This window comes from Leucoraja erinacea, chromosome 5 (assembly GCF_028641065.1).
Source record: "Leucoraja erinacea ecotype New England chromosome 5, Leri_hhj_1, whole genome shotgun sequence".
Taxonomy (NCBI): domain Eukaryota; kingdom Metazoa; phylum Chordata; class Chondrichthyes; order Rajiformes; family Rajidae; genus Leucoraja; species Leucoraja erinaceus.
Genome location: NC_073381.1, coordinates 42308557 through 42324024, shown reverse-complemented (window position 1 = coordinate 42324024; position 15468 = coordinate 42308557). Strand labels below are relative to the sequence as shown.

General features: G+C 42.5%; 1 protein-coding gene across 6 annotated transcripts in view; it reads right to left on the bottom strand.

Moving 5' to 3' along the window:
- The window catches only part of otofa (otoferlin a), a 255023-nt gene that overhangs the window by 69520 nt on the left and 170035 nt on the right, over positions 1-15468 (bottom strand). For all 6 annotated transcript variants that reach the window (XM_055635427.1, XM_055635423.1, XM_055635424.1 and 3 more), the window contains 6 exons: positions 14283-14469; positions 11320-11506; positions 10976-11199; positions 10744-10852; positions 7034-7217; positions 5140-5260 (listed from right to left, as the gene is read on the bottom strand). In XM_055635427.1, coding sequence (XP_055491402.1) covers positions 5140-5260; positions 7034-7217; positions 10744-10852; positions 10976-11199; positions 11320-11506; positions 14283-14469 — 1012 coding nt within the window. The remainder of the gene's footprint in view (positions 1-5139; positions 5261-7033; positions 7218-10743; positions 10853-10975; positions 11200-11319; positions 11507-14282; positions 14470-15468) is intronic.

Genomic DNA, 15468 nt, shown 5'->3' with positions numbered 1-15468 from the left:
TACCTACTACATGCAGGTTAGAGTGGGGACATTCATATGTGAACCCAAGAAATAAGAACAGCAGTGTGAGCTAGTTCCAACTGTCCTCGTTTTGCCCATATCCCTCTATACCTTTCCTATCCATGTAGCCGCCCAAATGTCTTTTAAATGCTGTTATAGTCAGTCACTGTTACACAGAACATTGCGTAAAGAATTCTAAGACTCAAGAGAATAACTCCATCCATCTCCAACTGAATTGAATGACTCTTTATTTTTAGCCTAGTTTGAAACCCCCCCCCACCAGTGGAAAGGAGCATCCTCTCAGAATCCACTCTGTCAATGCCGCTCAAAGCTCTTTTGTTTTAATAAGATCATCTCTTAGACTTTTAAACCAATGAGCAGAGAAACAACCTATTTATCTAAATGGGTTCCGACCCGAAACGGCACCTATTCTTTTTCTCCAGATATGGTGCCTGACCTGCTGAGTTACGCCAGCATTTTGTGTCTATCTTTGGTATAGACAATAGACAATAGATGCAGTAGGCCATTCGGCCCTTTGAGCCAGCACCACCATTCAATGTGATCATGGCTGATCATCCACAATCAGTACCCCGTTCATGCCTTCTCCCCATATCCCCTGACTCCACTATCTTTAAGAGCCCTATCAAGCTCTCTCTTGAAAGTATCCACCGCTCTCTGAGGCAGAGAATTCCACACACTCACAACTCTCTGTGTGAAAAAGTGGTTCCTCATTTCCGTTCTAAATGGCTTACCCCTTATTCTTAAACTGTGGCCCCTGTTTCTGGACTCCTCCAACATTGGGAACACGTTTCCTGCCTCTAGCGTGTCCAAACCCTTAATAATCTTATATGTTTCAATAAGATCCCCCCCCATCCTTCTAAATTCCAGAATATACAAGCCCAGCTGCTCCATTCTCTCAGCATATGACAGCCCTGCCATCCTGGGAATTAACCTTGTGAAACTACGCTGCACTCCCTCAATAGCAAGAATGTCCTTCCTCAAATTAAAGGACCAAAACTGCATTCAATACTCCAGGTGTGGTCTCACTTGGGCCCTATACAGCTGCAGATGGCCCTCTTTGCTCCTATACTCAACTCCTCTTGTTATGAAGGCCAACATGCCATTCGCTTTCTTCAATAGTCACAGCCTGTCAATCTGAAAGGGACCCGTTAATCCCTACTTTTTGTTTCCTGTCTGCCAAACAATTTTTATCCATGTCAGCACTCTACCCCCAATACCATGTGCCCTAATTTTGCCCACTAATCTCCTATGTGGGATCTTATCAAATGCTTTCTGAAAGTCCAGGTACACTACATTCACTGGCTCCCCTTTGTCCATTTTCCTCGTTACATCCTCAAAAAATTCCAGAAGATTAGTCAAGCATGATTTCCCCTTCGTAAATACATGCTGACTCAGACCGATCCTGTTACTGCTATCCAAATGTGTGGCTATTTCATCTTTTATGATTGACTCCAGTATCAACCCCACCACCAATGTCAGGCTGACTGGTATATAATTCCCTGTTTTCTCTCTCCCGCCTATATTAAAAAGTGGGATAACATTAGCTACCCTCCAATCCCCAGGAACTGATCTTGAATCTATAGAACATTGGAAAATAATCACCAATGCGTCCAAGATTTCTTAAGTACCCTGGCATGCAGACCATCAGGCCCTGGGGATTTATCAGCCTTCAGTCCCATCAGTCTACCCAACACCATTTCCTGCCTAATGTGGATTTCCTTCAGTTCCTCCCCCATCCCAGATCCTCTGGCCACTAGTACATCAGAAGATTGTTTGTGTCCTCCTTAGTGAAGACGGATCCAAAGTACCTGTTCAACTCATCTGCCATTTCCTTGTTCCTCATAATAAATTCACCTTTTTCAGTCTTCAAGGGTCCAACCTTTGTCTTAACAATTTTTTTCCTCTTCACATACCTAAATAAGCTTTTACTATCCTCCTTTATATTTTTGGCTAGCTTACCTTCGTACCTCATCTTTTCTCCCAGTATTGCCTTTTTAGTTATCTTCCTTGCTCTTTAAACATTACCCAATTATTTTGCTTCCCACTCATCTTTTCTAACTTGGACTTCTTCTCTTTTATTTTTATACTCTCCCTGACTTCCCTTGTGAGCCACGGTAGCCCCTTACTCCCCTTGGAATCTTTCTTCCTCTTTGGAATGAAGCCTTCCTCCACTGCCTCTCATCACAGCACAGCATTTGTTATGTATTGAGACCAACACTGTGCATACTACTCCAAGTGCAGCTCACCTGTGTATTGCAACACTGCACCAGAACACCCATACAGTTAAACCCATGCCTCTTGCAAAATGATCCAACATTCCAGTAATATTCCTTATTACAAATAGTACATGGATGCGAACGTGTTGCTTTATATGGACAAGGATCCTCAGATGCCTTTGTAAAAACCTGTCTCTTTACCACCGGGGGCACCGCATGATGGCTGCCTCGCCAACGGTCTGTCTACGTCTTTTTCATTCTTTGTGTTTTTAGTTTGGTGTAAAATGTATGTTTTAGCTTATCTTTAGTTTTTGTATTTGTGGGGTTTGGTGGGGGGGGTGGCTGAAACTTTTTAAAATCACTTTCCTTGACGGAGATACGACATTTTCCGTGTTGTATCTCCGTCTGCACCATGGCCTAACATCATGGAGTTGGCGGCCTCTTGTTTGGGACTTCTAGAGTTCCAAAACCGCGGAGCCTGCGGACTTTAACATTTTGGAGCGGGCGATCCCTTTGCCAGAGGTCGGACTTTGGTGCTCCAACCTGCGGGAGCTGCGGACCATTAAGCTCGCGGTCCCCGGTTAGGGACTGATTTCGGGAAGTCCCAGCCGCAGGAGTTTCGACCATCTCGATGCGGGAGCTTAGTCCGCCCCGACATGGGAGCTCGATCGCTGGCTGCGGATGGTTCGACTCGCCCGAGGAAAGGAGGAAAGAAGATAAGACCTTATTGTCTTCCTTCACAATGGGGAATGTGGAGGAGCCGCTGTGGTGGGTGTTTATGTCAAATTTTTATGTAGTTGTGTGCCTTGTTGCTATTTTGGTATGACTGTATGGCAAACCAAATTCCTCGTATGTTGAAAACAAACGTGGCTAATAAATTATGATTACGATTATGATAACATATTGCAGTAATTCTCACTTCACATTAGTTTCTCTTTCATCTTTCCAAATTGGATAAACACATAATTTCCAATATTCTCCATACACCAGCTTCTTGCCCATGGACTGAATCTATCTATGCAGGCTCCTGATGTCTTTTTCATGCACTGATAACTCAACTGTCTTTTGTGTCATCAGCAGATTTTACTATGGAGTACCCAAGCCATTGGCATAGCAGAAGAGTTCACGTCACGGGGCTAGATAATAATTTTTTCCCCTTTGGTGTATATAATTTGTGTATTAATGCAATAAAATATTTGGTTGTAAATAGGTTAATTTGCATGAATTGACAGTTCCAGTAAAAATAATATGCATAATTGTTGGAAAAAAAGAAAACAAATTCATTTAAGGCAGTTTAGAAAAGTCTTGGAAATGATATATCACCAGCAAAACTATATAAAATGCGGGAGGGTTAAGAAGCACAGGATCCAGGATCCTGCCATTGTTCATGTTCATAAGTAAGAAGAACAGAAATAGGCCATTCAGCCCATCAAGTCTACTCTGCCATTCAATCATGTCTAATCTATTTATCCCATTCTCCTGCTTTCTCCCCATAACCCCTGACACCCATACTAATCTAGAATCTATCAATCTCCACCTTAAAAATATCCATTGACATCCTCCACAGCCTTCTGTGGCAAAGAATTCCGCAGATTCACCACCCTCTGACTAAAGAAATTCTTCCTTCAATGTGGAACACACACAGAGGAAAATGTGTTCAGTCTACACTTGGCTTACATTGGGGAGACAGGAGTACAAAGGGCCCAGAGAGACGAGACATCGGCCAGTGTAGATTGGGTGCTAGTCAAGGGTTCAGCCTGATAATTAATGAGTGGGGTGATTTGGGTAGGAGATGGTGGAGTGGGGGTGAGAGCTTGTGGAGGAGGAGAGTGTGTGGGCAGCGGCAAAGGCAGAGCTGAAACATGGGGTGGGTTCGAGAGATGGGCTCCTGATCATGATTTGTTTTTTGAGCCAAGGAAGGACTTACTCAGGGATCTGCACATGTGCACATGGAGGATTTACTCAGGGATGTGCCCTGTAAAGGGCCTGTCCCACTTACGTGTCCTTGGCATGCAAATTATGCGACCTCGTGGTCGCGTTGAGGCGTACGGGCATCTTATGGCCGCGCGGGGTCGGTCCCACTTAGAAGCGCGGAGGGGTATGTAGTTGTGTGTGACATCGGCCTGGGGCTCACAGCCGTTGCGGTCCGGATCCGCCCCCACTTCTACTCCCAGAGCGGGGCCAAGAAAATTGAAGATAGACACAAAATGCTGGAGTAACTCAGCGGGATCGGCAGCATCTCTGGAGAGAAGCAAAGGGTGACGTTTCGGGTTAAAACCCTTCTTTTCAGACTGATGAAGAGTCTCGACATGAAACGTCACCCATTGCTTCTCTCCAGAGATGCTGCTGGGCCCGCTGAGTTACTCCAGCTTTGTGTCCATCTTCAAATGACGTCACGCGCTCCAGACGGCTGTGCGTACGCATGTAATCGCGCCCGACCTTCGCAGGACCATCATGGCTCAACGCGACCACGAGGTCGCGTAAATTTGTGTGCCAAAGACACGTAAGTGGGACCGGCCCTTAACTAGTTATTAACTTTGGAAAAAGTTGGCTTCTGTACGAGAGGCCTCCAACTCTATTGCATGGACTCAAATGTGGCAAGTTGCTCCAAAATATGGTTGACAGCCTGCACAATTTCAGCTGCTCTACGTGTTTTAGCTTCAAAACCATGGAGCAAATGGCTGGAAAATTGCAGACTTTATAGAAATTGTTTTTCATCCCTAAACTTTCCTTTACAGTTGGTTTTTCATTAAAATCAAATTGCAGTGTTCCTTTAAATGTGCTGCACTCTCTTCATATCTAGCCTTTCAGCACTCAAATGGACTTTTCACTTCAGTATCATGTGTGAGTGGAAATTCCCAGTTCACAGAGACACCGAGAAAAAATGTTGTAGAAAACTAACCAGTTTGTCTGCCATCTTATCCATAATATTTGCATTGTAGAGTCGCCTTCGCTGGTCTTGCCACCAACTTTTGATATATGTACAAGGTTTCTTTTCAAAGTATGGCAGATGGAAGTAATTTCTGAAATCAAATGGGAACATGTAGATTAGATCAATAGATTTACCACCATGTTTTCTGGTCTTCCCAATGTTGCTAAGTGGTACTCTGTCAGAATATTGCTGAAAAGGATCATCAGTAACACAAAGCTAATACAGCCTTCACTTTTCAGAAATACTAAGCTTGTTTTCGATTATAGTTTATTTTCATATTCCCAACATTAATATTTCACATTAATAATCAGCAATGCATACATTAAATTATTCCACTATAATATATCATATACTCTCCACACACCAACATACTGTCTTCCTCTTTGAAAGTATCTTAATACAGACTAATGTCATGAAATCTGATTTTTAAGGGAATCACCATGGTTGGCAATATTTTGCAGCAAAATAGTTTAATGCATCAACATTTAAAACACTCTTTCAAGATATGTCTCTTTAAATTTCAGTGCAACCAAAACAATGCAGCAGGCATCGGTGACTAACACAGCAACAGTGGGACAATGCTGACTTTGTTCCATAACAAGCATGTTCTCACAACAAACATAAGCATCATAATATTTTAAATTCTCTGAGTGCCAGATTTCTTTCTTGGGAAATAGAGAGAAATTACAGCAACTGTCCAAATTTATTTACAACTTCAAGGGTATATAAGTCTCTCTAGGTTTTAGTACTTGAAAGAATCCTAAGAGAAATCATTACTCAATCATAGTTTGGGTGCTTATCAATTAATTCTGAAGCAGTATCATGAAATATATAACAGAACCTAATGTAATCCGATTTCATGTTCATTAAAAGACCCAAACACACTGAATGGTGGGGTTTAAATGAAACCAATACTTCTAATAGATGAGACAATGAGTATATCGTCCAATAATTATGGAAACCTGGTTAAGAGAGGAGCAGGACTGGTAGCTCAATGTTCCAGTGTGCAGGTGCTTCAGGATAGACAGAGGTGAGGGCAAAGGAGGAGGGGGGGGGGGGGGCTGCGTTATTGGTTAAGGAGGATGTCACGGCCGTGGTGAGAGGTGACATTACAGAGGGTTCATCTACTGAGGCTATATGGGTGGAGCTGAGGAACAAGAAAGGGATGATCACCTTGTTGGGGGTGTACGTGCAAACTCTACACAGATAGCACTGGGGTCCGGATCGAAACCGGGTCTCTGGCACTGTACCACATTAATTACAATAGAATGTTTTTAAAGTAATGGAAAGGATGCCTCTCCTCTTACATGAAGATACCATATTTAGATGCCATTCAGAAATTCCTGAGTAAACACTCCTCAGATGGGCATTAACAGGATTTATTTATTTCTGAAAGGAAACCTGGACGTCAGAACATAACTGTGTTCTTCACATCACACAGTCCTCTCAGGAGAACCCAGGGTGGGGGGGACCGCCGTGAAGGAGAGGGAGAACAATGGACAATGGAGGACCCGGCGTGGGGCAACCACCGTGAAGGGGTAGGGGGTGCGGGAGGGGGAGAACAAAGGGGGACCTGGCGAGGATACAAAGGGGGACCTGGCGAGGATACCGTGTATACTTTGTAACTTGGTCAGCGCCTATATGTGGCGAGCATTTGCATACCTTGGGTATGCAAGCAAAGAATGTCACTGTGACTTGTCACAGGTGACAATAAAGTATTCCAGCATTCATTCATCCATTCATACATTCATCCATTCATTCATCCATTCATCCATTCATCCATCCATTCATTCATTCATTCATTCTCTGATAGACAAGCTTAACAAGTTTGATGATGTCTTATGATCATGAGTGGATCACAGACCTGTCAGTAATGACGGGCTTCATAGGTGGAGTGGAGGACACGGAAACAAGATCCCCTTCATCATCTGCTTCATCTTCACTCGAGTTCTGGAGAAGCTCGGACTCCTCCTCATCTCCGTCCCCCCCTCCTTTCTTCCTGCGAATTACTGGCTTGCTTATTCCATCAATTTGGTTTCCATAGTTACCTAAGAAGAAGAGAGATTAAAAATCTTGCTCCAAATGATATTAAGGGAAACATTAGTGTCACAGTTGTTCATGAGGAGTTAAGTAAATAGTTATACTGTACTACAATACTATAGAGTTAGCACTCATTCTATAGATTTATACAATATGGAATGAGGCCCTTGGAGCTTAATTCACACAATATATAATTTAGGGCATTTGTTTTCTCATTATTGAACAATATCTCTATTTCACCATACTGTGGACAATAGTGCTGCACCACCTTAATATAGCATGGATTAAGAAAGTCAAGCGTCAAAGTGTTTAATTATCAGGCATGTCGACGGCAGAACAATGAAAGTTTTTAGCTGCAGCTTTAATGGCCCTTTAATGCATAAAAAACACAAATAAATAATCTCAATAATACAATAAATTAATAATGCTTATAACCAGACCATAATAATGTTAAAACTGAATTTGGTGGTGACGCTGCAAGCCGGCAGCCCTGCCAGCAGCGTGTCAGTTCTTTCTACTTTTTTGTTTTTTTAGTATGTCCTAATGTGGGTTTTTAATGTTTCTCTGTGTGTCTTGTGGGGGGGGGGGGGTGGTGTGGGGGGGGGGGGGGGGGGTGGTAAGGGGGAAACCGCTTTGGTCACCTCCTCCACGGAGAGGCGACTTTTTCCATGTTGCCTATCCTGTGGCCTAACAGCAAGGATCGGTGCGGCCTTTCCCGGAGACGCGCCCGGGGCTTCCGCTGCGGGCGCAGCGCAGACTTTCGGCGTGGAGCGGGCGAGCCCTCGCTGGGGCTTGTCGGAGGGGAGCGCTCCGTTCGCTGGCCCGCGACAGCCTGAAGCCGCGGTCTGCAGAGTTCCGGCCAGCGCGGCGTCCGCAGCCTGGGATCCCTCGATGGGCACCTGGGAGAAGAAGAAGCTCAGACTCCGACTGCCGGCCTGTGGCCAATTTCTATCGCGGGCGCGGCGTGGACTTCATCAGGACCGTGGTCCCTCGCCGGGGATCCCTGGAGGGCAGCTTCGACCGCCGGCCCTGCAGTCTGCGGTGCGGCGAGAACTTTAAATCTCCGATCGCCGGCCTGCAGCCTACACCAACCTGAAGCTGCGGTCTCCAGTGAGGAGGTACCGATTCAGGACTTACCTGGACTTTTTACCTTGTCTGCATATCTGGATGCCCGCAGCGACGGCTGCGGAGGGTTGAGGTCCCGACCACGGGGGAAAATGGAGGAGGACTGGCCAAATTTTGTGCCTTCCACCACAGTGATGAATGTTGTGGTGGATGTTTGTGTTAAATTTTTTGTGTGTTTTTATGTGGTCTTTTTCATTGTACTGCTGCTGGCAAATTCATTTCACTTGCACTTCATGTGCAAGTGACGAATAAAACTGTTTGTATTGATTGTATTGTATTGTACATAAGTGCTATCAAAACATAACCCATAAGTACGTCATAGGGGTAGATTATTGTTGTGCGGTGCTCGAGAGTCTAAACATTGCTGGAAAGAATTTGGTCTTGAACAAAGTTTTTACAATTTTCAGGCTCCTGTACCTTATTCCTGATATTAATAGTGAGACGAGTGTATGGTCAGGGTGAGGTGGGTCTTTGATGATATAACCTGCCTTTTTGTGGCAGTGCCTCCCGCAGATCTCTTCAATGGTGGAGAGATCAATACCCTTAGTTATTGATGGTTAGCAGGTTAGCGCATTACAAACGCTAATCTGCCCTCCTTGGATGACATATACAAGGCCCGATGCTTGTGCAGGGCCATAAATATCAAGAAGGACACATCCCACCCTGCCAACCACCTTTTTACTCTGCTACCCTCCGGGAGGCGATTCAGGTCTCTGCAGGCTCGCACTGGTAGACTAAAAAATAGTTTCTACCATTGTGTGATAAAAGAGCTTGACTCCAATAATGAACACTGGGAAGCAAGAAGTAACTTAGAGAAATACCGCTAAATTCTTTTAATCTCTTTTAAAAATGTATTTATATTCTACTATTAACTGTACATATGTGCATTGGTGTCGTGTTGTATTTCTTTTAACGGAGGAGAAGCAAATGGAATTTCGTTGCTCAGTTTTGTGCAATGACAATAAACATATTCTATTCTATTCCTTGATGGATTGGGCAGTATCTACAACTTTCTGCAGTCTAACAGGTCAAGATCTAACCAGGGTATCTGGCATTGTGAGGCAGTCGCTCTAGCAGCTCGCCACTGTGGTGCCACAAAATAATTAGTTTTGCCCAAGATTCCAGCATCTGCAGTTTCTTGTGTCACATTGCTGGAATTACATAAATATATATTGGCCTCATTAGAATAATGGAATTAGATAAATAAATTACTGGACATTCACATGACATATTAAAACATTCCTTAATTATATTTTGTGATATTGCTGTTATTAGAAGGATATCAGATTCCAAAGGGAAAGGCATTAAATATATATATATTTTATTTCCAGTGATGTTTTTATTTCTAGTCCCGTTTCTAATAAGTAAGAATTTAATTGTTCTGTTTCAGGACAAATGATAATAAAACACTCTTGATTATTGATGTTGATAGATAACTGTCTAATTGACTGTCTCTTTTCCTTACAAGTCATGAAACAAAAGTGATTACATTGTGGATTTTCATGGCAGTTGGACACATTTACACCATAATAGTATTGTCATGGTGATGCATAACACAACATCAGAAGTTAGATCTTTTTATGTGTAACAGATTGGGCTTTTGAGCTCTTACTCACTCACTGCATCAGTTGAACCTATGATTCGTGTTGTATTATTTATCCTTTACAAAACCATGGAATATCAGGCATTTACTGCAATCTACAATATGTGATATGCAAACTATAATGAAACTGAGAAGATGCACAGAGTCTCTTACGCAGAGTAGGGGACTCTAGGACCAGAGGACATAGGTTCAAGGTAAAGTAAAGTAAAGTAAAGTAGCCTTTATTGTCATTCAAACCTTTCGGTCTGAACAAAATTTCGTTGCCTTGCAGTCATACATATAATAAAAATGACAAAAACACACAATAAACACAAATTTAACATCCACCACAGTGAGTTCACCAGGCACCTCCTCACTGTGATGGAAGGCAAAAATCTTAAAGTCCTTGTCTCTTCCCTCCTTGTTCGCCCTCTGCTCCGAGGCGACCTGTATAGGAATCTGAGGGGTGACTTTTTCACACAAAGTGTGGTGGGTGTATGGAACAAGCTGCCAGATAAGGTTGTTGAGGCTGGAACTATCCCGATGTTTAAGAAACAGTTAGACAGATACATGGATAGGACAGTTTGGAGGGATATGGACCAAACACAGGCAGGTGGGACCATTGTAGCTGGGACATTGTTGGCCGGTGTGGGAAAGTTGGGCCGAAGGGCCTGGTTCCACACTGTATCACTCTATGCTCTCCCTCTGCCTACCTATTGCAATATTTTATTGAGTCATTTTAATCATGAGTTGGCCATGAGCAATTACATCATTTGTTCTCCAAGGAGCACCAAAGTAGTACATGAGCCTAATTATTCTACACTTACCTATTGTAACTTCAAAACTCACTGGTTTATCTCCAATCCTCCTGTCAAGCATTGTTGCTTCCAAAAAGGCACCAAAGAGGAAAAACTCTTCGATTTTTCCTGTAGCAGTCTATGATTAAAAATGGAAACATACTAATACAGCATTGTACTAATTTCAGAAACTAATTGGTTAATAATATGACAAATATAGCAGGAAGACACAGCTCTCCACTTCACTGATAATAATACTTACATCAGATAACTGTTGAATTGATTCAACTTGAACATCAGTGGAGCTCATTATTTCTGTCGAGCTTGTGTCTAAGATTTCCATACCAATACTGATAAGTAGTCGAGCTCTGAAGGAAACACCCTCACCCAGACCTTCATTTAAATCCTGATGTTCATCCATTAAAGTGTAGTTGCGTGTGGACCCATACATATTCACCCAGGTAGGACCAAAAGTGGGTAGAAATCCTATAAAAAGGAGATGACAAGAATTATACATGAGATTTCTAATGATAGAGATGGAAAAAATCCTCAAATTGTGTCGGAGCAAATTAAGCAAATCTTCACAGGAAATTAGCATTTCCTTACCTTTGTCTCCATCATTTGCAATCTTCCTCAGATCGACAAAATGGCTCCCTATAGCAACCTCATTCACTTTGTCTGAATCACGGATTTGGATTTTAATTCGCGTGCATAAGGGTGGAAACATTTCAGTAAATATGATTTGTTCATTCCATGACGGTTCATAAGTATTCTTTTGGACAGAGGTCTTTCCCTAATAAGAAAATAGAAGACTGGTTATAAGCAGTTCAGGGTTATGAAGGTTAAGTAGGTAAAATTATCATTGTTAAGGAGATGCAGATGCTGAAACTATGAGCAAAAAATAGAGTGCTTGAGGAACTCAGCGGGTCAATGTGAAGAACCATAAACGTTGTCTGTCTGCTTCCTATATCAGACACTGCCAAAGCTGCTGTGTTCCTCCAACAGTCTGATTGTTGTTATGGGTGTGTGGCACGAGGAATAACTGAAAGGTGGTTAATATTTAGGATCAGGCTGACATATGTTAAATGACCCATCTTAACTTTAAAGAAGATCAAAGTAAACTGAGTTTAGAAACCATGTCTCAGTAAATAACATTTGACAAGTCTCTGATATCATTACAGTTTTTTGAAAGAGATGGAATATTCGTTGTTTGGGATTAAATCTCTCCCCAGTCAAGAGAAGTAATGTATCTATACACAGTAAATGAATCGATTGTAATCATGTATTGTTTTTCTGCTAACTGGTTAGCATGCAACAAAAAGCTTTTCACGGTACCTCTTTACACATGACAATAAACTAAACTAAACTGAATTGAGAATCTCATTGGGATTGTTGCTAATTCAGGATTTGACCATGCAAGGAAACAATATTGTCTTCAGTTTACACTATGTAAACTTATCGGTAAATAGATAAAATAAATTGAGATTAAGAAACTCATCGATATTTTAAGGACTTAACAAGTTTTAGAATACATCTAAATATACATATATAAACTCTGACCAAGGAAACGATCCATCTGACACAAAGAATAGCCAAGATTAAAAATCTATAATATCCAAAAGTGAGCAACAGAGCAGGAATTTACATTGAAGGTTCAGAAACAATGTTACTATAGCCCCTGTCCCACTTTCACGACCTAATTCACGACCTCTGCCGAGTTTGTCCTTGACTCGTACTCGCAGCATGGTCGCCACAAGGTCGTAGGTAGGTCATAGTAGGTCGTGATGCTAGTGGTAGGTACTCGTGGCATCAAGTAGGTCGCGCCGTTTTTTCTAGCCTGATAAAAAATGTCCACGAATAAAAAAAAAGGTCAGCATGGAAAAAAATCTATACTTTTTACTCGTAGGTAGGTCGTAGGTAGGCTTAATAGGTTTTGATGCCAGTGATGCAGCACAGGGGGAGGGCACAGCCTTAAAAAAAAAAAGGGCATGCAGGTGTTGCCCACACAAGAGGAGGAGTGGCAGGAGGTGATGCCACAGGAGGTGATAGTGCAGGAGCAGGTAGCCCTGTATGAGAGACCACTGGAGGAGGAGACCAGAGTGGTAGTATATGTCCCCACAACCACCCCATCCTTCACTGCCTCATTTGAAGGCAGCAAAGCAGCCCATTCTCTTGGGTCTGACACAGCATCAGAGGCAGGTGCCCCATTGGTGGTGAGGGAGGGCTGGAGGAAGGTTATGCCCTATATCTTCACCAGGCAGCAGGAGGGGGACCTTGCGGAATGGTTCCAGCAGAATGCCATCCTGTACGAAAAGGAACATGAGGGGAAAAGGGACAGGAACAAGAACGGCATGCTTGCCATCCACTGCCCCACATGTGTGCTTAAAATTCCATCTTTTGTCAAAGCCCAGCGCCACTCTCTTCCAGTCATCTGGTGTACTGGGACAGTCCATCACATCATCTCCATTCACCCATTGAGACCTCTTCTTGTGCTTCCTCTTCACCCTTGCTCTTCCCCTTCTGCCTTTCTTAAAAGGCTGCTGAAGCAAAAGGGCTACTGCAAACAGCAGTAAAACGTATATGGTTGAAGCCAGTCTTCTTCGAAGGAGGTTGAAGGAGGTCTTCTTCATAGTCGTGGGAGGTCTTCAACATAGTCGTAGGAGGTTGTAGACATAGTCGTGGAAGGTCGTAGGCCGTACAAATAGTTGTGGAAGGTCGTAGGAGGTCGTAGATTACCGCGTCCTTAATTTTTTTAGGTCGTTTAAGGTCGTCAGAGGTCGTGAATTAGGTTGTGAAAGTGGGACAGGGGCTTAAGAGTCAGGCAGCATGGAAACAGATCCTTCAGCCCAACTTATCCATTTTGACCATAGCTTAACCGACCTAGTCTTATTTATCCATATCCCTCCAAACATAACCTATTCTTATACCTGTCTAAATGTTTTTTTTAATATCATAATTTTACCTGCATCAACCACCTCCTCTGGAAGATCATTCCCTATATTTACCTCTATGTGAAAACATTTATGCCTGCAGTCCTTTGTAAATCTTAACTATCACAACTCAAACCTATGCCCTCTAGTTTTATACTCAGCTACCCAGGGGAAAATAATGTGGCTGTCACCTTATCTAGGGCCCTCGTGATTTTATAAACCTCTATAAGATGCACCTCTCAGTCTCCTAGGTCCAAGGTAAAATGACCTTCTCTCCTCTCATAACTCCAATTTTCCAGACCTGGTAACATTATCAAAAGTCTTTTCTGAACCCTTTCCAGTTTAATAAAATAGTTTCTATAGCAGGGCAACCAGAACTGTCTTGACCCGAAACGTCACCCATTCCTTCTCTCCAGAGATGTTGCCTGTCCCGCTAAGTTACTCCAGCATTTTGTGTCTACTTTCGGCATTACTCCAAATGTGGCTACACCAACATCGTGCACAGCTGTAACACGACATTCCAACTACAGTGCTCAACAGCCTGGCTGACGATCTTATAGTTGTATATAATATATACATTTTGTGAAATTTATGGCTATTAATTCAGCACACTGCACATTACTCATTTGTCTTTTATACCTTTTGTCCTGCAAATAACACTTGAACGAAGGGATCAACTAAGTCTTTGTTTTCTCCAATGAGTGCCTTTTTCATATTAGCCATAATGCTGGTATTCATCTTCGGCAGTCCTTCTGCTTTGTAGATCTTGACATAATAACGGGCCCACTGCCTCTCTGAGGGCACTCCTTCAGGAAGCAACAAGTTCCTATTGATAAACCATAATTGAAAGATAAAGCTACAAACTATCCAGGGTTAAGCGTGGCATGACAATTAGATTTTGGCTTCATTGTTATAACTAGAAATTAAAAATAATAGTTTGTGTGTGTTATTACACTTGAAGTCCAAAATTATATCCTGTTAATGAAATCCCAGTTTGTTCCATACTAAAAGCAGATTGTGATTTTTGTGGGCAATGTACTGGCAAAAATATAATTTGGGAATGAAACAAAATCACAATCCATTTCACGACGTTAAGGTCACTTATGAAAGGCACAATGATGCGCTACAGTGCCATTTATTGTTATTACATCATGTGTTTAAAGTTAAATTGAAAACAGAAATATTGGACAATTTTTCTAAAGGTTGCATGACTTTAAAATTTACTAAAGCAGAAAAATAGTTTCTGTTTGCAAAAATCAACTTCAATCTGACATTTAACATTAAAATGGCCATCAGACAGTAATTGTGAGTAATTTCATATTACATAGAACAGAACAGCACAGGAACAGCCCTTTGGCCCACCATGTCCGTACCGAAGGTACACAAAAATGCTGGAGAAACTCAGCGGGTGCAGCAGCATCTATGGAGCGAAGGAAATAGGCAACGTTTCAGGCCGAAACCCTTCTTCAGACTTCCGTACCGAACATGATGTCAAGTTAAATTAATCTCCTGTCTGCATGTGGTCCATATCTTTCCATACCTCACATATTCATGTGCCTATCCAAATGTCTCTTAATTGCTCTTATCGTATCTGCCTCTACGACTGCCCCTGGCAGTGCGTTCCAGGCACACACCACTCTCTGCTTAAAAACTTGCCCTGTACATCTCCTTTAAACTTTGCTCCTCTCACCTTAAAGCTATGCCCACTAACCCCTGACATTCTCACCCTGGGAAAAAAGATCAGATTGTCTACCCTACCCATGCCTCTCATAAATTTACGTACTTCTATCAGGCCTCCCCTCAACTTCCAACAGACAATGCAAAT